Raw genomic sequence first — 27566 nt, forward strand, 5'->3', positions numbered from 1 at the left:
CACTTGTCTGCAATCCACATCCCAGGAGTGGAAAATTGGGAAGCGGATTTTCTGAGTCGTCAGACTTTCCATCCGGGGGAGTGGGAACTCCATCCGGAAATCTTTGCCCAAATAACGCGATTATGGGGCATTCCAGACATGGATCTGATGGCCTCTCATCAGAACTTCAAGGTTCCTTGTTACGGGTCCAGATCCAGGGATCCCAAGGCGACTCTAGTAGATGCACTAGTAGCACCTTGGACCTTCAACCTAGCTTATGTATTCCCACCGTTTCCTCTCATTCCCAGGCTGGTAGCCAGGATCAATCAGGAGAGGGCTTTGGTGATCTTGATAGCTCCTGCGTGGCCACGCAGGACTTGGTATGCAGACCTGGTGAATATGTCATCGGCTCCACCTTGGAAGCTACCTTTGAGACAGGACCTTCTTGTTCAAGGTCCATTCGAACATCCGAATCTGGTTTCCCTCCAACTGACTGCTTGGAGATTGAACGCTTGATTTTATCAAAGCGTGGGTTTTCAGATTCTGTAATAGATACTCTGATTCAGGCTAGAAAGCCTGTAACTAGAAAAATTTACCATAAGATATGGAAAAATTATATCTGTTGGTGTGAATCTAAAGGATTCCCCTGGAACAAGATAAAAATTCCTAAGATTCTATTCTTTCTACAAGAAGGTTTGGAGAAAGGATTATCTGCAAGTTCTCTGAAGGGACAGATCTCTGCGTTATCTGTTTTACTTCACAAAAGGCTGGCAGCTGTGCCAGACGTTCAAGCGTTTGTTCAGGCTCTGGTTAGAATCAAGCCTGTTTACAGACCTTTGACTCCTCCCTGGAGTCTTAATCTAGTTCTTTCAGTTCTTCAAGGGGTTCCGTTTGAACCCTTACATTCCGTAGATATTAAGTTATTATCTTGGAAAGTTTTGTTTTTGGTTGCAATTTCTTCTGCTAGAAGAGTTTCTGAGTTATCTGCTCTGCAGTGTTCTCCGCCCTATCTGGTGTTCCATGCAGATAAGGTGGTTTTGCGTACTAAGCCTGGTTTCCTTCCGAAAGTTGTTTCCAACAAGAATATTAACCAGGAGATAGTTGTACCTTCTTTGTGTCCGAATCCAGTTTCAAAGAAGGAACGTTTGTTACACAATTTGGACGTGGTCCGTGCTCTAAAATTCTATTTAGAGGCCACTAAAGATTTCAGACAAACATCTTCTTTGTTTGTTGTTTATTCTGGTAAAAGGAGAGGTCAAAAGGCAACTTCTACCTCTCTTTCTTTTTGGCTTAAAAGCATTATCCGATTGGCTTATGAGACTGCCGGACGGCAGCCTCCTGAAAGAATCACAGCTCACTCCACTAGGGCTGTGGCTTCCACATGGGCCTTCAAGAACGAGGCTTCTGTTGATCAGATGTGTAAGGCAGCGACTTGGTCTTCACTGCACACTTTTACCAAATTTTACAAATTTGATACTTTTGCTTCTTCTGAGGCTATTTTTGGGAGAAAGGTTTTGCAAGCCGTGGTGCCTTCCATCTAGGTGACCTGATTTGCTCCCTCCCATCATCCGTGTCCTAAAGCTTTGGTATTGGTTCCCACAAGTAAGGATGACGCCGTGGACCGGACACACCTATGTTGGAGAAAACAGAATTTATGCTTACCTGATAAATTACTTTCTCCAACGGTGTATCCGGTCCACGGCCCGCCCTGGTTTTTTTTTTAATCAGGTCTGATGAATTATTTTCTCTAACTACAGTCACCACGGTATCATATGATTTCTCCTATGCATATTCCTCCTTTACGTCGGTCGAATGACTGGGGTAGGCGGAGCCTAGGAGGGATCATGTGACCAGCTTTGCTGGGCTCTTTGCCATTTCCTGTTGGGGAAGAGAATATCCCACAAGTAAGGATGACGCCGTGGACCGGACACACCGTTGGAGAAAGTAATTTATCAGGTAAGCATAAATTCTGTTTTTTACCTCTGTGATTACCTTGTATCTAAGCATCTGTAGACTGCCCCCTTATTTCAGTTATTTTGACAGACTTAAATTTTAGCTAATCAGTGCTGACTCATAAATAACGCCACCGGAGTTACAATGTTATTTACATGACACATGTGAACTAGCACTGTCTAACTGAAAAACTGTTGACATTTACTGAGATACGAGACTGCCTTCAATGGCTTTGAAATCAGTTTGCGCCTACCTAGGGTTATCTAGGATACCAAAATAACAAAGCATATTTGATGCTAAAAGTAAATTGGAAAGTTGTTTAAAATTGCATGTCCTATCTGAATCATGAAAGTTTAGTTTTGACCTGACTGTCCCTTTGATGTATTTGCAGGGCAAACATGGCTATCCTCTTCGCTGTCGTTGCCAGAGGTACAACTATTCTTGCAAAACATGCTTATTGTGGTGGTAATTTTTTGGAGGTGACTGAGCAGATTCTCGCCAAGATTCCTTCAGAAAACAACAAGCTTACATATTCCCATGGGAGGTGAGTTAATAATATTTATATCCAATGTTACTGCATAGAATAAAGTTGTGTTATGAGGGATGGGAAGCTCTACAATAGATATGTTACTGTGCATGAGAAGTGTTGTTACTTCATTAGTGGGGAATGTTTTGGCTCTTGGAATCTTTAGGAATAGCATTCATTTTCTTGCTTTCCCTATACATGCATACATTCTTGCTGTGTTTTCTTTCCTGCAGACACTATAATTGATTGATAAATGGAAATACATTCTGATAAATCAATTTTAAAATGATTAGGGGTTTTATTAAATGAGCATGAAACCCAAAATTTTCTTTCATGATTCTAATAGAGCAGTGTTTCTCAACCATGATCCTTAAGTACCTCCCCCCCCCCCCCCCCCCCCCCATAGGCCAGGTTTTCATTATAGCTGAACTTGAGCACAGGTGAAATAATCAGCTGATTAGTAACCATGGTTACTAACCTGCTTTCACCCATCAGCTGATTATTTCACCTGTGCGCTAGTTCAGATTTAATTAAAATCTGGCCTGTTGGCGGTACTTGAGGACCGCGATTGAGAAACACTGAAATAGAGAATCCAATTTTAAACAACTTTCTAGTTTACTTTTTTTATTTTAACCCTTTGTCTGCCTAGCCATTTCCCACCTGGGTGCTAAGCTGGTTTGGAGCCTTTTTCTTCCTAAATGGAAAGAGTCTACAGCTGCATTCATTAATTTCGGGAATTAAGAACCTGGCCACCAGGAGGAGGCAAAGACACCCCAAAGGCTTAAATACTCCTCCCACTCCCCTCATCCCCCAGTCATTCTTTGCCTTTCGTCCCAGGAGGTTGGCAGAGAAGTGTCAGAATTTTAGTTTTTTGTCTCTTATGGAAAATACTCTTCGGCATGGGACTGGAGTTTTAAGTAGTCCTGTCAGTCTCTCAGTGAGGGCTTGGATGAAAGGGAGAGTCTTTCTGCGAAACCATCCCGACTTATATTAACAGCTCCTTGAGCAATCGGCATTGTCGAACTCCGCTGCCTGCTTTCTTCTCTCAAGTCCATGATGGAGGCGATGCCACTATTCGTCAGACTTGAAAGGCCGTGTTTCTGTTCCATGGCGTAGATTCCGGTAAGATTTTTTCATTTTACTTTATCATCAATGTACTGTAATGTGAATGTTTTCCCGAGAGGCTACCACATCTTTGCGGGTCTAACTAAATGACATAAGCGTCTCAGTGAGTCTCTGTTAGTATCTTGGAATCGAGGGTTAATATCTCCTGAGCGGGGTTATTGAATCATGTTTGTTATGTGATTCAACCTGCTTTTGTGTGATGTTTATGTGCTCATGGTTGGAACTTTGAGGCCTTTGGAAGTGACACGGCCTTTTGGTTGTGTTCGCTTTTTTGGACTGTACGGTTCACCTTGTGTTTGGGCGTGGTTATGCTCCATTCCCACCGCATTCCTGACAGTGTGGTGAAGGAGATATTCTAGTCTGCAGGGGTCTGGTCATAGGAGGTGGTGAGTGCCCCAGCTATTGTGGGTGTTAGGTGCCGTTTTTGTTTCAATACCTTAGTCCATATTGATATTTCTTCTGTTATGTGTGATCAGTCCACGGGTCATCATTACTTCTGGGATATTATCTGCTCCCCTACAGGAAGTGCAAGAGGATTCACCCAGCAGAGTTGCTATATAGCTCCTCCCCTCTTCGTCACCTCCAGTCATTCTCTTGCACCCAAAGACTAGATAGGACGTGTGAGAGGACTATGGTGATTATACTTAGTTTTTATAACTTCAATCAAAAGTTTGTTATTTTACAATAGCACCGGAGCGTGTTATTGCCTCTCTGGCAGAGTTTGAAGAAGAATCTACCAGAGTTTTTACTATGATTTTAACCGGAGTAGTTAAGATCATATTGCTGTTTCTCGGCCATCTGAGGGAGGTAAAAGCTTCAGATCAGGGGACAGCGGGCAGATAAATCTGCATTGAGGTATGTAGCAGTTTTTATTTTCTGAATGGAATTGATGAGAAAATCCTGCCATACCATTATAATGACATGTATGTATACTCTACACTTTAGTATTCTGGGGATGGTATTCACCGGAATTACTCTGTTAAAAGTACATTAAACCTTTTAATAGGTATTTATTATGTTAAACGTTTTTGCTGGAATGTAGAATCGTTTGCATTTTCTGAGGTACTGAGTGAATAAATATTTGGGCATTATTTTTCCACTTGGCAGTTGCTTGTTTTAATTGTGACAGTTTCGTTTCTCTCTCACTGCTGTGTGTGAGGGGGAGGGGCCGTTTTTGGCGCTCTTTGCTACGCATCAAAAATTTCCAGTCAGTTACTCTTGTATTTCCTGCATGATCCGGTTCATCTCTAACAGAACTCAGGGGTCTTCAAACTTCTTTGGAGGGAGGTAGATTCTCTCAGCAGAGCTGTGAGACTTATATATTGACTGTGATTAAAAACGTTGCTCTGTAATTTTTATGTTTCAAATTTAATTATTGTTACTTTACTAATGGGAACAAACCTTTGCTAAAAGTTGTGTTGTTTTTTAAGGATTGATGCTATAACTGTTTTTTTCAGTTCATTATTTCAACTGTCATTTAATCGTTTAGTGCTTCTTTGAGGCACAGTACGTTTTTGTTAAATAAGATTGTAACCAAGTTGCAAGTTTATTGCTAGTGTGTTAAACATGTCTGATTCAGAGGAAGATATCTGTGTCATTTGTTCCAATGCCAAGGTGGAGCCCAATAGAAATTTATGTACTAACTGTATTGATGCTACTTTAAATAAAAGCCAATCTGTACAAATTGAACAAATTTCACCAAACAGCGAGGGGAGAGTTATGCCGACTAACTCGCCTCACGTGTCAGTACCTGCATCTCCCGCCCGGGAGGTGCGTGATATTATGGCGCCTAGTACATCTGGGCGGCCATTACAGATAACATTACAAGATATGGCTACTGTTATGACTGAAGTTTTGGCTAAATTACCAGAACTAAGAGGCAAGCGTGATCACTCTGGGGTGAGAACAGAGTGCGCTGATAATACTAGGGCCATGTCTGATACTGCGTCACAGCTTGCAGAGCATGAGGACGGAGAGCTTCATTCTGTGGGTGATGGTTCTGATCCAAACAGATTGGATTCAGATATTTCAAATTTTAAATTTAAATTGGAGAACCTCCGTGTATTACTAGGGGAGGTTTTAGCGGCTCTTAATGATTGTAACACTGTTGCAATTCCAGAGAAATTGTGTAGGTTGGATAAATACTTTGCGGTACCGGCGAGTACTGACGTTTTTCCTATACCTAAGAGACTAACTGAAATTGTTACTAAGGAGTGGGATAGACCCGGTGTGCCGTTCTCACCCCCTCCTATATTTAGAAAGATGTTTCCAATAGACGCCACCACACGGGACTTATGGCAAACGGTCCCTAAGGTGGAGGGAGCAGTTTCTACTTTAGCTAAGCGTACCACTATCCCGGTGGAGGATAGCTGTGCTTTTTCAGATCCAATGGATAAAAAATTAGAGGGTTACCTTAAGAAAATGTTTGTTCAACAAGGTTTTATATTGCAACCCCTTGCATGCATCGCGCCGATTACGGCTGCGGCAGCATTTTGGATTGAGTCTCTGGAAGAGAACCTTAATTCAGCTACGCTGGACGACATTACGGACAGGCTTAGAGTCCTTAAACTAGCTAATTCATTCATTTCGGAGGCCGTAGTACATTTAACCAAACTTACGGCTAAGAACTCAGGATTCGCCATTCAGGCACGTAGGGCGCTGTGGCTAAAATCCTGGTCAGCTGATGTAACTTCTAAGTCCAAATTACTTAATATACCTTTCAAGGGGCAAACTTTATTTGGGCCCGGTTTGAAAGAAATTATCGCTGACATTACAGGAGGTAAGGGCCACGCCCTGCCTCAAGACAAAGCCAAAGCTAAGGCTAGACAGTCTAATTTTCGTCCCTTTCGGAATTTCAAAGCAGGAGCAGCATCAACTTCCACTGCACCAAAACAGGAAGGAGCTGTTGCTCGTTACAGACAAGGCTGGAAACCTAACCAGTCCTGGAACAAGGGCAAGCAGGCCAGGAAACCTGCTGCTGCCCCAAAGACAGCATGAACCGAGGGCCCCCGATCCGGGACCGGATCTAGTGGGGGGCAGACTCTCTCTCTTCGCCCAGGCTTGGGCAAGAGATGTTCAGGATCCCTGGGCGCTAGAGATCATATCTCAGGGATACCTTCTAGACTTCAAATTCTCTCCCCCAAGAGGGAGATTTCATCTGTCAAGGTTGTCAACAAACCAGATAAAGAAAGAAGCGTTTCTACGCTGTGTACAAGATCTGTTATTAATGGGAGTGATCCATCCGGTTCCGCGGTCGGAACAAGGACAAGGGTTTTACTCAAACCTGTTTGTGGTTCCCAAAAAAGAGGGAACTTTCAGGCCAATCTTGGATTTAAAGATCCTAAACAAATTCCTAAGAGTTCCATCGTTCAAAATGGAAACTATTCGGACAATCTTACCCATGATCCAAAAGGGTCAGTACATGACCACAGTGGATTTAAAGGATGCTTACCTTCACATACCGATTCACAAAGATCATTACCGGTATCTAAGGTTTGCCTTCTTAGACAGGCATTACCAGTTTGTAGCTCTTCCATTCGGATTGGCTACGGCTCCAAGAATCTTCACAAAGGTTCTGGGTGCCCTTCTGGCGGTACTAAGACCGCGAGGAATTTCGGTAGCTCCGTACCTAGACGACATTCTGATACAAGCTTCAAGCTTTCAAACTGCCAAGTCTCATACAGAGTTAGTTCTGGCATTTCTAAGGTCGCATGGATGGAAAGTGAACGAAAAGAAGAGTTCTCTTTTTCCTCTCACAAGAGTTCCATTCTTAGGGACTCTTATAGATTCTGTGGAAATGAAGATTTATCTGACAGAAGACAGATTAACAAAGCTTCTAAATGCATGCCGTGTCCTTCATTCCATTCAACTCCCGTCAGTAGCTCAATGCATGGAGGTGATCGGCTTAATGGTAGCAGCAATGGACATAGTTCCCTTTGCACGTCTACATCTCAGACCGCTGCAATTGTGCATGCTAAGTCAGTGGAATGGGGATTACTCAGACTTGTCCCCTACTCTGAATCTGGATCAAGAGACCAGAAACTCTCTTCTATGGTGGCTTTCTCGGCCACATCTGTCCAGGGGGATGCCATTCAGCAGGCCGGACTGGACAATTGTAACAACAGACGCCAGCCTACTAGGTTGGGGCGCTGTCTGGAATTCTCTGAAGGCTCAGGGACAATGGAGTCAGGAGGAAAGTCTCCTACCAATAAACATTCTGGAATTGAGAGCAGTTCTCAATGCCCTTCTGACTTGGCCCCAGTTAAAAACTCGGGGGTTCATCAGGTTTCAGTCGGACAACATCACGACTGTAGCGTACATCAACCATCAAGGAGGGACAAGAAGCTCCCTAGCAATGATGGAAGTATCAAAGATAATTCGCTGGGCAGAGTCTCACTCTTGCCACCTGTCAGCAATCCACATCCCGGGAGTGGAGAACTGGGAGGCGGATTTCTTGAGTCGCCAGACTTTTCATCCGGGGGAGTGGGAACTTCATCCGGAGGTCTTTGCCCAAATACTTCGACATTGGGGCAAACCAGAGATAGATCTCATGGCGTCTCGCCAGAACGCCAAACTTCCTCGCTACGGATCCAGATCCAGGGATCCGGGAGCGGTTCTGATAGATGCTTTGACAGCACCTTGGAACTTCGGGATGGCTTATGTGTTTCCACCCTTCCCGCTGCTTCCTCGATTGATTGCCAAAATCAAACAGGAGAGAGCATCAGTGATTCTAATAGCGCCTGCATGGCCACGCAGGACTTGGTATACAGATCTAGTGGACATGTCATCCTGTCCGCCTTGGTCTCTACCTCTAAGACAGGACCTTCTGATACAGGGTCCATTCAAACATCAAAATCTAACTTCTCTGAAGCTGACTGCTTGGAAATTGAACGCTTGATTTTATCAAAACGTGGTTTTTCTGAGACGGTTATTGATACCCTGATACAGGCTAGGAAGCCTGTTACCAGAAGGATTTACCATAAGATATGGCGTAAATACCTATACTGGTGTGAATCCAAAGATTACTCCTGGAGTAAGGTTAGGATTCCTAGGATATTGTCCTTTCTACAAGAAGGTTTAGAAAAGGGTTTATCGGCTAGCTCATTAAAGGGACAGATCTCAGCTCTGTCCATCTTGTTACACAGGCGTCTGTCAGAAAATCCAGACGTCCAGGCCTTTTGTCAGGCTTTAGCTAGGATCAAGCCTGTGTTTAAAACTGTTGCTCCGCCATGGAGTTTAAACTTAGTTCTTAACGTTTTACAGGGTGTTCCGTTTGAACCCCTTCATTCCATTGATATAAAATTGTTATCTTGGAAAGTTCTGTTTTTAATGGCTATTTCCTCGGCTCGAAGAGTCTCTGAGTTATCAGCCTTACATTGTGATTCTCCTTATCTGATCTTTCACTCAGACAAGGTAGTTCTGCGTACTAAACCTGGGTTCTTACCTAAGGTAGTCACTAACAGGAATATCAATCAAGAGATTGTTGTTCCATCCTTGTGTCCAAATCCTTCTTCAAAGAAGGAACGTCTTCTACACAATCTGGATGTAGTTCGTGCCCTCAAGTTCTACTTGCAGGCAACTAAGGATTTTCGACAAACGTCTTCCCTGTTTGTCGTGTACTCTGGTCAGAGGAGAGGTCATAAGGCTTCGGCTACCTCTCTCTCCTTCTGGCTTCGTAGCATAATTCGTTTAGCCTATGAGACTGCTGGACAGCAGCCTCCTGAAAGAATTACAGCTCATTCTACTAGAGCTGTGGCTTCCACTTGGGCCTTTAAGAATGAGGCCTCTGTTGAACAGATTTGCAAGGCTGCAACTTGGTCTTCGCTTCATACTTTTTCCAAATTTTACAAATTTGACACTTTTGCTTCTTCGGAGGCTATTTTTGGGAGAAAGGTTCTTCAGGCAGTGGTTCCTTCTGTATAATGAGCCTGCCTATCCCTCCCGTCATCCGTGTACTTTTGCTTTGGTATTGGTATCCCAGAAGTAATGATGACCCGTGGACTGATCACACATAACAGAAGAAAACATAATTTATGCTTACCTGATAAATTCCTTTCTTCTGTTGTGTGATCAGTCCACGGCCCGCCCTGTTTTTTAAGGCAGGTAAATATTTTTTAAATTATACTCCAGTCACCACTACACCCTTGGCTTCTCCTTTCTCGTTGGTCTTTGGTCGAATGACTGGAGGTGACGTAGAGGGGAGGAGCTATATAGCAACTCTGCTGGGTGAATCCTCTTGCACTTCCTGTAGGGGAGCAGATAATATCCCAGAAGTAATGATGACCCGTGGACTGATCACACAACAGAAGAAAGGAATTTATCAGGTAAGCATAAATTATGTTTTCCTCTATCCAGTCATGGAGGATTCTGATGCTGAGACTGTGCTCATTTAAGATTCAGTTATAGAGGATTCTGATACCGAGACTATTTTAATTTCAGATTTAGATTCTGTGTCCGGTGACGACTCCGGATTGGCCTCGTTGACACATGTCGACCAGTTTTGTTCCGTATGCCATAAAAGAGTGCTTGGTTCCTCGTTCTCTGGGAATCAGTGGACTGCCGAGCCATCCGTCTCTGGGGGCCCCGTCCTCTGAGAGGCGAGTTCCCTACCAATTCATACTTCTACACATGCGGGTAACCCAGTTTATGGTTCCTCCATGCAGGGTGGTGTGTTCCCCCCCAAGGTTGCAGCACGTTTTCGCTTCCAGATAATGTTAGCGATGGTCCGTCTGCAGAGTCCAGACGTTCATTTGAGATTATACTCGTTCCCTATTGTCCCAGGTCTTCCGCCTTGGGGTGGACCTCTACAGTTCCCCGTGGGTGTAACTGTTCCGGAGTGTTGTGCCTTTTGTTACAGGATTGTGCGCCTTAGCGTGTTGCTCAGACATCTTTTTCAGTTATTGAATGACCCTATCGTTAACATATATGGGAACTTTCAGTCTGATAATTTGAATGGAGCACCTCATTAGACATGTGGGGTTATCTCCTGTTTGTCATTTGTTTGAGATCTTTCCCAGTTTTTTTTAAAGATATGGCTCCTTTTTGCTGGTCCTGCAGGTAGGCCTGTGTCTTTTGGCCGTTAACCTTTTGGGTTGCCTTTATATTTTATTTTGTATCCGGTGGGATGTCTTTTATTTGTTTTTGTTTCCTTTGGGAACCATCTGGGATCAATACTCTTTGTTACTTCTTCAGAAGTTGTTTGGACATGTTAGTCCTATGTTTAAAAATGTCTGTTTTCCTTTTTTCCCCTATGTGGGAGAATTTATGCAGCTTGCCGGTTAGGACCCCGAGTACAGGCTGGTCCGGTCAGGTTCGTTTGGTTTTGTGGCTGTTCAGACACGTGACGCCGTTTCTACTGGTTCGGTCGTAGCGCTGAGTGCTCAAGTTATCATTGTTTTTTATGTTCAACTAAGCATTCAAGAGGACCTGTGGGTTCACGAGGCGGGAAATGATTGTTTCAGTCCTTATAGCCTTCAGTCATAGGTGAAAGAGCAGGGGAGTGTTCCACTGTGACATCTGATTTCAGAGCCTAGAGTTTCCTCCTTCATGTGGGGGAGGGCTGGCGGGCGTAGTGCCCCGTTGCCACTGGTTGAGTGGTTTGGCCTTCAGTTTTTAGTCTTCTCTGGGGCTCCTATGGGGCTTGATCCAACAGCTTGTATGGATAGCTGCCCAGCATACGGAAGGTTTTTGTATTTTGAAACCTGTTGCAGCTTTTGGCATCTTTTAAAGGGGTGCGTATCAGCTGTTTCTAGTGTATCTAGATATAGCTCTTACTCTGGGTCGCGTAAGGTCTGTCTGAGTTATGAGACCTTTGGGTCTTCTTCCTTTGTGTCCGTGTGGGTTAGATCTCCTTTTGGGGATCTGTGTTCCGGACGTTGGTTGATCCCTGTAGGGACTTGTGTAGCTCGGGTTTTCCCAGAGCTGGGAAGGTTTAGCACCTTTTCTCTCCCCTGTGTCCTCTGCCTGTGTGGAGGTGATGGGGAGACTAGCCCTGCTAGTAGGGCTTTGGGAACTTTGAGGTATCCCTTCTGTTGTCCTGTGGCCTTGTGAAGTCCCTTCATTTGACTTCTAGCCTTGCTCCTTGGAGAGTTGGACTTTATCTAGGGGTGGTTCCTTCCTTTGGTCGGAGCTTTCGAGTTCTCTTCACTGTCCGGATTTTTCTGGATATGCTCCATTCCTTTTGTCTGGCTTTTTGGCCAGTCATGGTGTTTAGTCCCAGGGTATAGTTGCCTGAACTATTAGGTACCGGACATGTTTTTACTTCCTGAGTCTTCCTCTTTCTGGGGCTTCACTCTTGTCCCAGTTTTGAGTTGTTTGGATCTCAGGGCTGGTCGGGATGTTCCACGGTGGTGGGAACTGGGGCTATGTCCTTGCTCCATCTACCTGACCGGGTCAGGGTTGGCCCGGTCTATTGGAGTGTTTATTACTCCTTGCCACCGAGTAACCCATGCTATCTGGGGTTAGCTGGGTGGCTTGCGCCTCAAGAATGGTGAGTTTCTACCCAGCTGCTGGCACTGGATTCCAGTTTCTGGTGCACCTTAGGGTTGCTCTGCAGGTGAATGAGTTGGCTGTGCCTCTGTTGGGCGAACTACTTGTGTGGGGGTCCTTTCTAGGACATTTGCGGAGGATTTTTTCTTCCCGTTTAGCCAGTGGCTTCGGGCCTTGAGGACGGTTATTGCCCTTCCGGCCTCTTTCCTTTCTCTTTAGGGGATATTCTCTTCTTCGGGAGACGGAGTTCTTACTAGGGGCTTCTCCTGGTCGGGAAGTGGAAGGTGGACTTGGTTCCACCTGGAATCTTACTGGTTCCATGTCAGACTGTGGGGCCTTGTTTTGATAGATCCTTAGGTCTATGGCCTTGTCTGTTTTCAGAGTTGGGTTGTACTTGTACTTTGGGGGGTGGCTCTGCCATCTTTACGCTCGTTCCTGTACCAGTTTCGGGATTCTTTGTTCCCTTGTATTGGTGGCCCAGCTGGGTCTGCAAGTCAGGAAGCCAGAGCGGTCTATGGGTCACAGTATCCTTTGGGATGTGTGAGCTTACTGAGTCTAATTCTGATAGCTCAGTCTGCTATGAGATGGTTTTTCCTTTCTCCTTGCTCCTTTGACAGGAGACGGTTTCCTCTTCCTTCGGGTTCTGAGGATATTCTCTCCTTTTCGGGGGACCTCGATGGAGGCTTTGTGTTCCTCTTTTTAGGGACATGTGAGTAGGTCCAGCGGCTTAGGTTGCCTGAAGCGTGCCCTCTGTCGGGGGCTGTTTTGTGTGGTCTGTTTCTTGATGACTGCTGCTTCTTTTTCCTTGCAAGCTCCCTCTGTGTTTTCAAACTTGGGGTTTCGCCTGGGTCTATTACACGCTCTTTCACGGTCGAATACTTGGGTATTCTATGGGCAGGCGCTGGGAGGACTTTGCCTTTTTAGTTGCGTTCCATGCTTGCAGGATGTTGGGGAGACGTCTTTTCGGTCTCCATGCCTGGTATTATCCCGGGTTTTGCATGGTATAGGCGTGGCCTCCTTCCCTGTTTGGTTCATTTGGGTCTCTGATTACTGGGCCCACTCTTGGAGGTGCTGTTTTTTGCATTGAGGGACTTTTTGGTTTCCTCAGTCCTCCTTTGACTTGTTCCCCTTGGAGATTTCAGCTGGTTTACCCTTCATTTGTGAGGGGTGAGTGGCGGGGGACCGTCTGTTGGGCGACGGTGTCTCTTGGTGGACTTTTGGCTCAGTCGAGTCCGTATTGCGGTCTCTAATTTGGCTCTGGACTGGCTGCGAGTCAGTGTCACTGGGGCTTTTCCTTTGAAAAAATGTTCTCGCCTTCGGATGAAGCAGGATTTTTTTATTGGGTAGATGTTCAGGCCTGGTGCTCTCAGTATGGGCCGCCTATTGTACCCTTGGCATTCAGTGTCCTCTATAGCTTGGGTATTGTTTTCCCATAAGTAATGAATGCAGCTGTGGACTCTTTCCATTTAAGAAGAAAGACATAAATTATGCTTACCTGATAATTTCCTTTTCTTCTGATGGAAAGAGTCCACAGCTCCCCACCCGTAATTTTATGTGGGGCATCCTTATATTCTTCTGGCACCTTTTCACACTGATATTTCTTCTACTGTTCCTTGTTCCTCGGCAGAATGCCTGGGGGATGACACGAGTGGGAGGAGTATTTAAGCCTTTGGCTGGGGTGTCTTTGCCTCCTCCTGGTGGCCAGGTTCTTATTTCCCAAAAGTAATGAATGCAGCTGTGGACTCTTTCCATCAGAAGAAAAGGAACTTATCAGGTAAGCATAATTTATGTTTTTTCAACCAAAACCTATTCTCTCTTCTTAGTATGTCATTTAAGATGGATAATGGTATTGACATGTCTGTGTTTTAATAGCTCATCTGTCAAGTTGGAATCCATTTACTATTTAAAGGATGATCACTTTTCTTACTATGTTAGAGTCCAGTCTTACACAGTCTAAATTAAACTCTGTTCTCTTGTCTGGATTTTTTTCAACAGTTACTTGTTCCATTATGTATGCCAAGACAGAATCATATATCTCTGCATTACTGATGATGTAAGTACTGTGGTTGCATGACATGTAAATTAAAGGGACATTAAAATCAAGATTAAACTTTACTTCCAGAATCAAATTGTGCAGTTGTGCTTAAATTATGAATGAGCTAGGTTTATATTTTATTTATTTAACCCACAATGTACATAATACATGAATATAAGAAAACATAGATATATGACAACAGAATGAATACCAATAAATATTATTATATACACAATATCACTATATAAAATGTATCTTCTGATATTTTTTTCTACACCAGAATTCCCTGGGGAAAAAAAAGAAACAAACATGGGCATTCACTGGCAAAAAGCTTACTTTAATATTAGAGTTTTAGATCCATTTATATAGCCCATACAGGTTTTTTTGTTGTGTTGTTTTTTTTGTGGGTTTTTTTTTTTTTTAGTGTATAGTTTTGCTTATTTTTAAATAACATTGTGCTGATTTTCAGACTCTTAAAGAGGCAGTAAACCTAGCAAATAATGTTATATAATTCTTCACATAGTGCAGAATTATATAACATTAGCTTACCGCCATGTTTCTAAAGCAAAGGGTTATATAGATATTTTGCAACAAAGACAAAACCCTGCTCCTGACTCTACTGAGCGGGTCTGTCTAGTCAAAGCGCGCCTGATCGCGATATTAAACTCAATGTAGCTCGCTCCCGCTCTGGTCTGGTAGCGGGAGCGAACTACATTGAGTTTAATAGCGTGATCAGGCCGGCTGTGATTAGACAAGGTGCCCAGATGTGCTTAGGAGAAGAAAACAGATCCGCTCAGTAGAGTCAGGAGCAGGGTTTTGTCTTCGTTGCAAAATATTTATATAACCCTTTGCTTTAGAACAGGGGTATCAAGCTCAATTTATCTGGGGGCCACTTGCCAAGTGTTCTTTGCCCATTGGGGCCGATTGAACTGAATAAGTGCTCTGGAACTGGATATAATAGGCACTAGAAGTGACATTTACCCAAGTAGTAGTGCATGGTGGGAGTTGTAGCCGATAGCAGACATACACAGTTGTCTATTTATCTTGTGAGTGCCAAGTGAAGTGATGATTCTGGAACTGTATAACAATGTAAAAAGGGACATTTATCCAAGCAGTCTCTTGTGTTTATATTTATCTAGGTTTACTGTCCCTTTAACCAAGCCCCAAAGTTTTAGATGTATACTCTCTTTTCATATACAGGGGGGGGGGGGTCTGCTGCTCCTGTTTCCCAGCCCCTTTCACTGGGTGTCCTAGTCTAACCTCATCAACAGTGCTGAATTGGAGGTTCTAAGTAGGTTTTATACTGGATTGTAAGATCAATAGCTGTGCATATTCTTTTTTATAGTAGTGTCTATTACATGCAGTTATATGAAAACATTGTGTATACTGTCCCTTTAAGGAGAGGATACTATTTGATAGTATACTATACTATAAAACAGTTGTTGTAACATATTCAGAATTGCCATGTGTCAGTCTGTTATAGAAGAGCAAAGGACCAAACAGGGTTTGAAATTTTAAGTTGGAATATTGTCTTAGCGGTATACGTGTTTACACTATTCAGTTCATGAAGGCAAAAACTTCCAGAGCAGGTTTTGTTTTTAAGTATAACATTTCTTTTGCAGGATTTTGAGAGGTCCAGAGCCTTTAATTTCTTGAATGAAATAAAAAAAAGGTTTCAGACAACATATGGGTCAAGGGCACAGACAGCACTTCCCTACGCAATGAACAGTGAATTTTCCAGCGTTCTTTCAGCACAGATGGTGAGTATTGAAATGACGCATGAGCTGCTTCTTGACATGGTTTATATTTTATACTTGAACCATATAAGAGTATAAGGTCAGTAACAGTGTATTTATTACGTGAGGAATGAAACTGAAAGTTTTGAACAAAGAAAACATTTCAGCCGGTCTATAAATAAAATGGTATAATGCTGAGTTCTGATAATTGTTATTTCAGCCAATTACACCAAACCTCAAACCACCCCCCGCAAATAAAAAAGAATGGGGGGTAAACTGGTTGTACATATGAGAAATTAGCTTTAATATGTCCTTATATTGAATGGATCAATGCTGGAACCTCCTGGTACAGTTTAAGGGAATGTAAACTTTGACGAATGTGTGCCCGGTTTTTAAAAATCCTATTAAAATCAGGGACACTTTCATTCATCAAAGTTTACATTTCACTGGTTTTGTTAAAATACTTACCTTTTCTTCTTGAAAGCCGGACCAGCGATTCCCCCGCCTGCCGCTCGTCTCTTCATACGTCAGAAATTAAGAATCCGGCTTCCTCCAATCACGGCATGGCCTCAGGCAATGTTTTCTTTGAGGGGGAAGCCGTGATTGGAGGAAGCCGGATTCTTCATTTCTGACGTAAAGAAGAGACGAGCAAAAGGCGGGGGATCGCTGGTCCAGCTTTCAAGAAGAAAAGCTAAGTATTTTTACAAAACTGGTGAAATGTAAACTTTGATAAATGAAAGTTCCCCTGTTTTTAATAGGATTTATAAAAACCGGGCACACATTCGTCAAAGTTTACATTTACTTTAAATAGAATGATCTTCCTTCCCTCGCTACCAAATAAAATAACGTTTACATTGGGTTGATTAACAGTAAGAAGATGGTGGAACATTTTTATCACATAGGTACATTTGAAGTTATATATTCATTTATATATAATATCACGTATTTCAAATGAAGAAAGCCCCATGTAGTCATTATTGTTTTTCTAAATAGTAACATTTAATTGAATGTTCTAATAATTCTTATTTCAGCCATTTACACCAGTGTCGTTCAACCCTCACCAATAAAAAGAGGGGAGGGTAAATTGGTTGTACATATGAGAAAATAGCTTTAATATAGCAAAATAGTAGATGAGGTTGAAAAAAGACAGAAGTCCATTGCATTCAACCTATACAAATCTTAATTTATCTTCAATAAAAGCTCCAGTTGATATTAAATGAATCTCATTAAAAAGGTGTCCCATTTAACACAAGCAATTATATCTCTGAATTCTTTTTCTAGTCAGAAATGTATCTAAACCATTTTAAATGTATCTAAGGTATTGGCATTTACTTCCTCCTTAGGTAATGAGTTCCACAATTTAATTTCTCTTATAGTGAAAAAATGTTTATGTTGCTGGAGATTAAATCTCCTTTCTTCTGTTATGTGTGATCAGTCCACGGGTCATCATTACTTCTGGGATATTATCTGCTCCCCTACAGGAAGTGCAAGAGGATTCACCCAGCAGAGTTGCTATATAGCTCCTCCCCTCTACGTCACCTCCAGTCATTCTCTTGCACCCAAAGACTAGATAGGAGGTGTGAGAGGACTATGGTGATTATACTTAGTTTTTATAACTTCAATCAAAAGTTTGTTATTTTACAATAGCACCGGAGCGTGTTATTACTTCTCTGGCAGAGTTTGAAGAAGAATCTACCAGAGTTTTTCTTATGATTTTAACCGGAGTAGTTAAGATCATATTGCTGTTTCTCGGCCATCTGAGGGAGGTAAAAGCTTCAGATCAGGGGACAGCGGGCAGTTGAATCTGCATTGAGGTATGTAGCAGTTTTTATTTTCTGAATGGAATTGATGAGAAAATCCTGCCATACCGTTATAATGACATGTATGTATACTCTACACTTCAGTATTCTGGGGATGGTATTTCACCGGAATTACTCTGTAAAAGTACATTAAACCTTTTAATAGGTATTTAATTCATGTTAAACGTTTTTGCTGGAATGTAGAATCGTTTGCATTTCTGAGGTACTGAGTGAATAAATATTTGGGCATTATTTTTCCACTTGGCAGTTTGCTTGTTTTGATTATGACAGTTTCGTTTCTCTTTCACTGCTGTGTGTGAGGGGGAGGGGCCGTTTTTGGCGCTCTTTGCTACGCATCAAAAATTTCCAGTCAGTTACTCTTGTATTTTCTGCATGATCCGGTTCATCTCTAACAGAACTCAGGGGTCTTCAAACTTCTTTGAAGGGGGTAGATTCTCTCAGCAGAGCTGTGAGACTTATGTAGTGTCTGTGTTTTAAAACGTTGCTCTGTGATTTTTATGTTTAAAATTTAATTAGTGTTACTTTACTAATGGGAACAAACCTTTGCTAACAAGTTGTGTTGTTTTTAAAGAGTGATGATATAACTGTTTTTCAGTTCATTATTTCAACTGTCATTTAATCGTTTAGTGCTTCTTTGAGGCACAGTACGTTTTTTGTTAAATAAGATTGTAACCAAGTTGCATGTTTATTGCTAGTGTGTTAAAACATGTCTGATTCAGAGGAAGATACCTGTGTCATTTGTTCCAATGCCAAGGTGGAGCCCAATAGAAATTTATGTACTAACTGTATTGATGCTACTTTAAATAAAAGCCAATCTGTACAAATTGAACAAATTTCACCAAACAGCGAGGGGAGAGTTATGCCGTCTAACTCGCCTCACGTGTCAGTACCTGCGTCTCCCGCCCGGGAGGTGCGTGATATTATGGCGCCTAGTACATCTGGGCAGCCATTACAGATAACATTACAAGATATGGCTACTGTTATGACTGAAGTTTTGGCTAAATTACCAGAACTAAGAGGCAAGCGTGATCACTCTGGGGTGAGAACAGAGTGCGCTGATAATTCTAGGGCCATGTCTGATACTGCGTCACAGCTTGCAGAGCATGAGGACGGAGAGCTTCATTCTGTAGGTGACGGTTCTGATCCAAGCAGATTGGATTCAGATATTTCAAATTTTAAATTTAAATTGGAAAACCTCCGTGTATTACTAGGGGAGGTCTTAGCGGCTCTTAACGATTGTAACACTGTTGCAATACCAGAGAAAATGTGTAGGTTGGATAAATACTTTGCGGTACCGGCGAGTACTGACGTTTTTCCTATACCTAAGAGATTAACTGAAATTGTTACTAAGGAGTGGGATAGACCCGGTGTGCCGTTCTCACCCCCTCCAATATTTAGAAAGATGTTTCCAATAGACGCCACCACACGGGACTTATGGCAAACGGTCCCTAAGGTGGAGGGAGCAGTTTCTACTTTAGCTAAGCGCACCACTATCCCGGTGGAGGATAGCTGTGCTTTTTCAGATCCTATGGATAAAAAATTAGAGGGTTACCTTAAGAAAATGTTTGTTCAACAAGGTTTTATATTGCAACCCCTTGCATGCATCGCGCCGATTACGGCTGCGGCAGCATTTTGGATTGAGTCTCTGGAAGAGAACCTTAGTTCCGCTACGCTGGACGACATTACGGACAGGCTTAGAGTCCTTAAACTAGCTAATTCATTCATTTCGGAGGCCGTAGTACATTTAACCAAACTTACGGCTAAGAATTCAGGATTCGCCATTCAGGCACGTAGGGCGCTGTGGCTAAAATCCTGGTCGGCTGATGTAACTTCTAAGTCCAAATTACTTAATATACCTTTCAAGGGGCAAACTTTATTTGGGCCCGGTTTGAAAGAAATTATCGCTGACATTACAGGAGGTAAGGGCCACGCTCTACCTCAAGACAAAGCCAAAGCTAAGGCTAGACAGTCTAATTTTCGTCCCTTTCGGAATTTCAAAGCAGGTGCAGCATCAACTTCCACTGCACCAAAACAGGAAGGAGCTGTTGCTCGTTACAGACAAGGCTGGAAACCTAACCAGTCCTGGAATAAGGGCAAGCAGGCCAGAAAACCTGCTGCTGCCCCTAAGACAGCATGAACCGAGGGCCCCCGATCCGGGACCGGATCTAGTGGGGGGCAGACTCTCTCTCTTCGCCCAGGCTTGGGCAAGAGATGTCCAGGATCCCTGGGCGCTAGAGATCATATCTCAGGGATACCTTCTAGACTTCAAATTATCTCCCCCAAGAGGGAGATTTCATCTGTCAAGGTTGTCAACAAACCAAATAAAGAAAGACGCGTTTCTACGCTGTGTACAAGATCTATTATTAATGGGAGTGATCCATCCGGTTCCGCGGTCGGAACAAGGACAAGGGTTTTACTCAAACCTGTTTGTGGTTCCCAAAAAAGAGGGAACTTTCAGGCCAATCTTGGATTTAAAGATCCTAAACAAATTCCTAAGAGTTCCATCGTTCAAAATGGAAACTATTCGGACAATCTTACCCATGATCCAAAAGGGTCAATACATGACCACAGTGGATTTAAAGGATGCTTACCTTCACATACCGATTCACAAAGATCATTACCGGTATCTAAGGTTTGCCTTCTTAGACAGGCACTACCAGTTTGTAGCCCTTCCATTCGGATTGGCTACGGCTCCGAGAATCTTCACAAAGGTTCTGGGTGCCCTTCTAGCGGTTCTGAGACCGCGAGGAATTTCGGTAGCTCCGTACCTAGACGACATTCTGATACAAGCTTCAAGCTTTCAAACTGCCAAGTCTCATACAGAGTTAGTTCTGGCATTTCTAAGGTCGCATGGATGGAAAGTGAACGAAAAGAAGAGTTCTCTCTTGCCTCTCACAAGAGTTCCATTCTTGGGGACTCTTATAGATTCTGTAGAAATGAAGATTTATCTGACAGAAGACAGATTAACAAAGCTTCTAAATGTATGCCGTGTCCTTCATTCCATTCAACTCCCGTCAGTAGCTCAATGCATGGAGGTGATCGGCTTAATGGTAGCAGCAATGGACATAGTACCCTTTGCACGCCTACATCTCAGACCGCTGCAATTGTGCATGCTGAGTCAGTGGAATGGGGATTACTCAGATTTGTCCCCCACTCTGAATCTGGATCAAGAGACCAGAAACTCTCTTCTATGGTGGCTTTCTCGGCCACATCTGTCCAGGGGGATGCCGTTCAGCAGGCCGGACTGGACAATCGTAACAACAGACGCCAGCCTTCTAGGTTGGGGCGCTGTCTGGAATTCTCTGAAGGCTCAGGGACAATGGAGTCAGGAGGAAAGTCTCCTGCCAATAAACATTCTGGAATTGAGAGCAGTTCTCAATGCCCTTCTAGCTTGGCCCCAGTTAAAGACTCGGGGGTTCATCAGGTTTCAGTCGGACAACATCACGACTGTAGCTTACATCAACCATCAGGGAGGGACAAGAAGCTCCCTAGCAATGATAGAAGTATCAAAGATAATTCGCTGGGCAGAGTCTCACTCTTGCCACCTGTCAGCAATCCACATTCCGGGAGTGGAGAACTGGGAGGCGGATTTCTTGAGTCGCCAGACTCTTCATCCGGGGGAGTGGGAACTTCATCCGGAGGTCTTTGCCCAAATACTTCGACGTTGGGGCAAACCAGAGATAGATCTCATGGCGTCTCGCCAGAACGCCAAACTTCCTCGCTACGGATCCAGATCCAGGGATCCGGGAGCGGTTCTGATAGATGCTTTGACAGCACCTTGGAACTTCAGGATGGCTTATGTGTTTCCACCCTTCCCGCTGCTTCCTCGATTGATTGCCAAAATCAAACAGGAGAGAGCATCAGTGATTCTAATAGCGCCTGCATGGCCGCGCAGGACTTGGTATGCAGATCTAGTGGACATGTCATCCTGTCCGCCTTGGTCTCTACCTCTAAGACAGGACCTTCTGATTCAGGGTCCATTCAAACATCAAAGTCTAACTTCTCTGAAGCTGACTGCTTGGAAATTGAACGCTTGATTTTATCAAAACGTGGTTTTTCTGAGTCGGTTATTGATACCCTGATACAGGCTAGGAAGCCTGTTACCAGAAAGATTTACCATAAAATATGGCGTAAATACCTATACTGGTGTGAATCCAAAGATTACTCCTGGAGTAAGGTTAGGATTCCTAGGATATTGTCTTTTCTACAAGAAGGTTTAGAAAAGGGTTTATCGGCTAGCTCATTAAAGGGACAGATCTCAGCTCTGTCCATCTTGTTACACAGGCGTCTGTCAGAAAATTCAGACATCCAGGCCTTTTGTCAGGCTTTAGCTAGGATCAAGCCTGTGTTTAAAACTGTTGCTCCGCCATGGAGTTTAAACTTAGTTCTTAACGTTTTACAGGGTGTTCCGTTTGAACCCCTTCATTCCATTGATATAAAATTGTTATCTTGGAAAGTTCTATTTTTAATGGCTATTTCCTCGGCTCGCAGAGTCTCTGAGTTATCAGCCCTACATTGTGATTCTCCTTATCTGATCTTTCACTCAGACAAGGTAGTTCTGCGTACTAAACCTGGGTTCTTACCTAAGGTTGTTTCTAACAGGAATATCAATCAAGAGATTGTTGTTCCATCCTTGTGTCCAAATCCTTCTTCAAAGAAGGAACGTCTTCTACACAATCTGGATGTAGTTCGTGCCCTCAAGTTCTACTTGCAGGCAACTAAAGATTTTCGCCAAACTTCTTCCCTGTTTGTCGTTTATTCTGGACAGAGGAGAGGTCAAAAAGCTTCTGCTACCTCTCTCTCTTTTTGGCTTCGTAGCATAATACGTTTAGCCTATGAGACTGCTGGACAGCAGCCTCCTGAAAGAATTACAGCTCATTCCACTAGAGCTGTGGCTTCCACTTGGGCCTTTAAGAATGAGGCCTCTGTTGAACAGATTTGCAAGGCTGCAACTTGGTCTTCGCTTCATACTTTTTCCAAATTTTACAAATTTGACACTTTTGCTTCTTCGGAGGCTATTTTTGGGAGAAAGGTTCTTCAGGCAGTGGTTCCTTCTGTATAATGAGCCTGCCTATCCCTCCCGTCATCCGTGTACTTTTGCTTTGGTATTGGTATCCCAGAAGTAATGATGACCCGTGGACTGATCACACATAACAGAAGAAAACATAATTTATGCTTACCTGATAAATTCCTTTCTTCTGTTGTGTGATCAGTCCACGGCCCGCCCTGTTTTTTAAGGCAGGTAAATATTTTTTAAATTATAATTCAGTCACCACTACACCCTTGGCTTCTCCTTTCTCGTTGGTCTTTGGTCGAATGACTGGAGGTGACGTAGAGGGGAGGAGCTATATAGCAACTCTGCTGGGTGAATCCTCTTGCACTTCCTGTAGGGGAGCAGATAATATCCCAGAAGTAATGATGACCCGTGGACTGATCACACAACAGAAGAAAGGAATTTATCAGGTAAGCATAAATTATGTTTTCCTCTAGCCCTAAATTCTGTCCTCCTTGTCACAAACAATTATTTTGGAATAAACAGAGTTTCTGCCATCTCTGTATATGGGCCTTAAAGTGTCAGTAAACTTTAAAAATAATGTTATATAATTCTGCACATAGTGCAGAATTATATAACATTATATTAGCCAAACTTTATAAAACCTAATGTACCCTTTTAATTTTTAAAAAAAAAACTGTTTTACAGACCCGCTCTCTGCGCTCTTCTGAGCGGGTCTGTTATATTCACACAGCGCATCGGGCCAGCTGTATAGTCACAGCCCGGCCCGACCGCGCCATAAGACAAAGTGCAGCTCGCTCCTGCTGTCAGACAGAGCAGGAGCGAGCTGCACTTAGTCTTATGGCGCGGTCGGGCCGGGCTGTGACTATACAGCTGGCCCAATGCGCTGTGTGAATATAACAGACCCGCTCAGCAGAGTACAGAGAGCGGGTCTGTAAAACAGCGTTTTTTTAAAAAAAGTTAAAAGGGGTACATTAGGTTTTATAAAGTTTGGCTAATATAATGTTATATAATTCTGCACTATGTGCAGAATTATATAACTTTATTTTTAAGGTTTACTGTCCCTTTAAAGGGATAGTAAACCCAAAAAATTTTTTAGCATTTTTTAAAACTTCATATTCAGTTATTAAAATCCGCAAATAATACATATAAGCCATTTTTTAGCATTTACGTGCAATTTGCTAGATGAAATTTAAATGCTGCCAAACCCTTCTTTTGCATCATTATGCAGCCGAATTGACGATTTCTACCTAGGTAGAACTAATATGGCGTCACGCATACTCATTTGAAGTACCTTCTTGCAACGCATGCGCACTTGTATGTTACTTGCCTTCTAGTTCTGCAGCTTCAGCCGCACGGGTCATCAACACCTCGCCAGATGCGTGATAAAGGAGTGGGCGTGGCGCATCAGGGCGATGAAGACGGGGGGATGTTGTCAGTGGCACTGCAGGCCCAGCTGTTCTTAGTAGGGCCAGTGTTCTGTTAGATTTTGCGTGACAGACTGAGTGGCACCAGTGGAGTGGAGAATTGAGCAGGTATGGGTGATAGACACCAGGCCAGACCAGGGGTGTGTGTGCTGGGGCCGGTCTCCCTCTGGAGCTGATGTGTGTGTGCTGGGGCCAGTCTCCCTCTGGAGCAGATGTGTGTGTGTGTGTGTGTGTGTGCTGGGGCCGGTCTCCCTCTGGAGCTGATGTGTGTGTGTGCTGGGGCCGGTCTCCCTCTGGAGCATATATGTGTGTGCTGGGGCCGGTCTCCCTCTGGAGCAGATGTATGAGTGCTGGGTCCGGTCTACCTCTGGAGCACATGTGTGTGTGCTGGGGCCGGTCTCCCTCTGGAGCAAATGTGTGTGTGCTGGGGCCGGTCTCCCTCTGGAACCGGTATACGTGATGGGTGGCAGGCCAGATGCTGTGGCAGCAGTTCACATCGTAGGAGTGCACAGAGCAGAATGACAACTGGAAATAAACATTATTGGCCCAAAACGGCAGCTCAGTTATTACATAATATATGCGCTTGTGATATTGTAGGTATGCAGATTCCCTGTGCATTGCGCATGCAACCACTCACACAAGTTACAATGCTGAAATTGAGGACCGCAGCTCATTAAAATATTCAAATTTCATGATCAGTGCTGCAGCGCTATTGGAGGAATAGCTGGCACAGATTATCTGCAACTCCAGCCTACATTTATGGGCGGTCGTTACGTCTGTTACAGGGGAAAATAAAATATATATTTTTTTTTACACATTAAAGCTTTGTTTAAGGTAAGAATCAGTAGTTTTTAATCTTGGACACCATAACTAAGTGATTATGTATTCTGTATTACATTACAAAAGTAAATATTTCAAACCCTTTAAATATAGTTATTTAAAGTAATTGGCCTTTTTTCCCCCTAGAGGAACAAACCTAGTTTGGATAACCTCTCTTCATAGCCTAAATTCTCCATTCCCCCTATTTGTTTTGTGGTCCTTCTCTGAACATTTTTAAGTCTGCAATGTTATTTTTAGAGATTGGTCCCCAGAACTGTACTCCATACTCAAGGTGAGGTCTTACCATGGATTTATATAGTGACATAATTATGCTTTCCTCCCTTGCATCAATGCCTCTTTTAATACATGATAGTATCTTATTAGCCTTAGAAGCTACTGCCCTGCATTGTGTACCAATCTTTAGCTTGTTATCTATTACTACTCCCAAATCCCTTTCCTCCTCTGTTTGGCTAATTCTTGTCCCATTTAAATAATACATTGCCTGCTTATTTTTACTTCCAAAATGTAGAACCTTACATTTTCCAGTATTAAATCTCATTTTCTATTTACCTGCTCATTCTTCTAATTTTTGTAAATACCCTTGTACAGCAATTTCATCCTGCACTGACCTAATGACCTTACACAACTTTGTATCATCTACAAAAATAGAGATGTTGCAATTTAATCCTCATTAAAGGGATACTAAACCCATTTTTGTTTTCATAATTCAGATAGAGCATGACATTTTAAGCAACTTTCTAATTTGCTCCTATTATCAATTTATTTTGTTCTCTTGGTATCTTTATTTGAAAAGCAAGTATGTAAAGCTTAGGATCCAGCACATTTGGGTTTAGTATTCCTTTAATAAAAATATTAAAAAGAACACGGCCCAGTACTGATCCCTTGGGGACTCCACTGATGACCTTTGTCCAATGGGAGTATGATCCGTTTACAACTATTTGTTGCTCCCTGTCTTTTATCCAGTTATTTATCCATGAGCTAACAATTTTAGCTATTCACAGTCCCTTAATTTTGTACATTTAATCTCTCATGTGGCACTGTATCAAACGCTTTTGCAAAATCCAAGTATATCGCATCAACTAATTCCCCTTTTTCTATATTTTTACTTCCTCGTAGAATCTAATTATGTTAGTTTGGCATGATCTATTTCTCATAAAAGCATGCTGATTTGAACTAATAATTTAGTTTACACCAATAAACACAATTTAATCCCTTCAAGTATCTTCCCCACTATCAATGTCAGACTAACTGATCTATAGCTTCCTGGATCAGCCTTGTTAACCTTTATAAAAAGTGGCACCACATCAGCTTTCCACCAGTCCTGGGGTACTATGCCTGAGGATGAGTCTTGAAAAATTAAGAGTAGAGGTTTGTCTATAACATAATAATGTTATATAATAACATTATAAAATATAATATAATATTATCTAGTTTTTTTTCCTGATATCATCTAGAGATAACCCAGTTTATGGTATGTTCTAGTTTGTTCCAAAGTATCTCCCATTGGTTCCTCTCTTGTGTATACTGAAGAAAAGAGCTGATTTAGTAACTCAACCTTCTCCCTGTCACTGTTAATCATGCTACCTTTCACACATTTTAATGTACCTATATTTTCCTTCTTAGACTTTTTGACATTTATGTACTTAAAAATCCTTTTAGCGTTTGATTGCTTTGTTACATTTCTTAAATATTTGGAATGTTGAGTCTGTACTATTTTCTTTGAATATCTAATTTCTCTTAACACGTAAACTCACAGAGCTGAACCGCAGGGCACTGAAGTATGTAGCACGTAAAAATCGCTTATTATCTGTTGCATCACTCACTGCAGAGTTCCAAACTGCCTCTGGAAGCAACCTAAACATAAGAACTGTGCGTCAGGAGCTGAATTAAATGGGTTTCCATGGCCGAGTAGCTGTACGCAAGCCTCACATCAACGTGCACAGTGTCAAAACATATTGTACTCTGAAGCAGTGGAAATATGTTCTCTTAAGTGATGAATCCTGCTTCACTATGTGTCAGTCTGATGGAAGAATCTGGGCATGCCACAAGAACGCTAATAACCGGAAGGCATAGTGCCTACTGCAAAGTTTGGTCGTGGAGTTATAATGGTCTCAACTTTATGGCAACAGTTTGGGGAAGGGCCTTTCCTTTTCCAGCATGACTTTTTTCCTCTGTGCACAAAGCAAGGTCCATGAATATATGGTTTCATGAGTGTGGTGTCGAGTCACTCAAGTGGCCTGCACATAGCCCTGACCTTTCTACCCCATTGAACACCTTTGGCATGAATTGGAATGCTGATTGCGAGCCAGATCTTTTTGTCCAACATCAGTCCCTGATCTCACAAATGCTCTTTTGTCTAAATTGCCACAGATTCCCACAGACACACTCCAAACTTTTTGGAAAGCCGTACCAGAAGAGTGGGGTAATTCCATATTAATGCCCATTGTTTTGGAATGGGATGTTTAAAAAGCTCATATAGGTGTTATAGTCAGGTGTCCCCATTTGATGGCTATATAGTGTATGTTCATTTATGTTTCTCTTATTTCAGATGACGATTGTTTAGTCCCATGCAGTTAGTATTGTTTTCTAAATATTGACATTCAATTTGTTTGCTGAACTGCAAC

The 27566-nt window shown here is 42.7% G+C and overlaps 1 protein-coding gene across 1 annotated transcript in view; it reads left to right on the plus strand.

The window, feature by feature from the left end:
• The window catches only part of VAMP7 (vesicle associated membrane protein 7), a 251842-nt gene that overhangs the window by 86134 nt on the left and 138142 nt on the right, over positions 1 to 27566 (plus strand). The window contains exons 2-4 of the mRNA XM_053699436.1: positions 2324 to 2476; positions 14066 to 14123; positions 15728 to 15865. Coding sequence (XP_053555411.1) covers positions 2331 to 2476; positions 14066 to 14123; positions 15728 to 15865 — 342 coding nt within the window. The 5' untranslated portion in view covers positions 2324 to 2330. The remainder of the gene's footprint in view (positions 1 to 2323; positions 2477 to 14065; positions 14124 to 15727; positions 15866 to 27566) is intronic.

The sequence above is a fragment of the Bombina bombina genome, chromosome 1 (genome assembly GCF_027579735.1).
Source record: "Bombina bombina isolate aBomBom1 chromosome 1, aBomBom1.pri, whole genome shotgun sequence".
Lineage (NCBI taxonomy): Eukaryota > Metazoa > Chordata > Amphibia > Anura > Bombinatoridae > Bombina > Bombina bombina.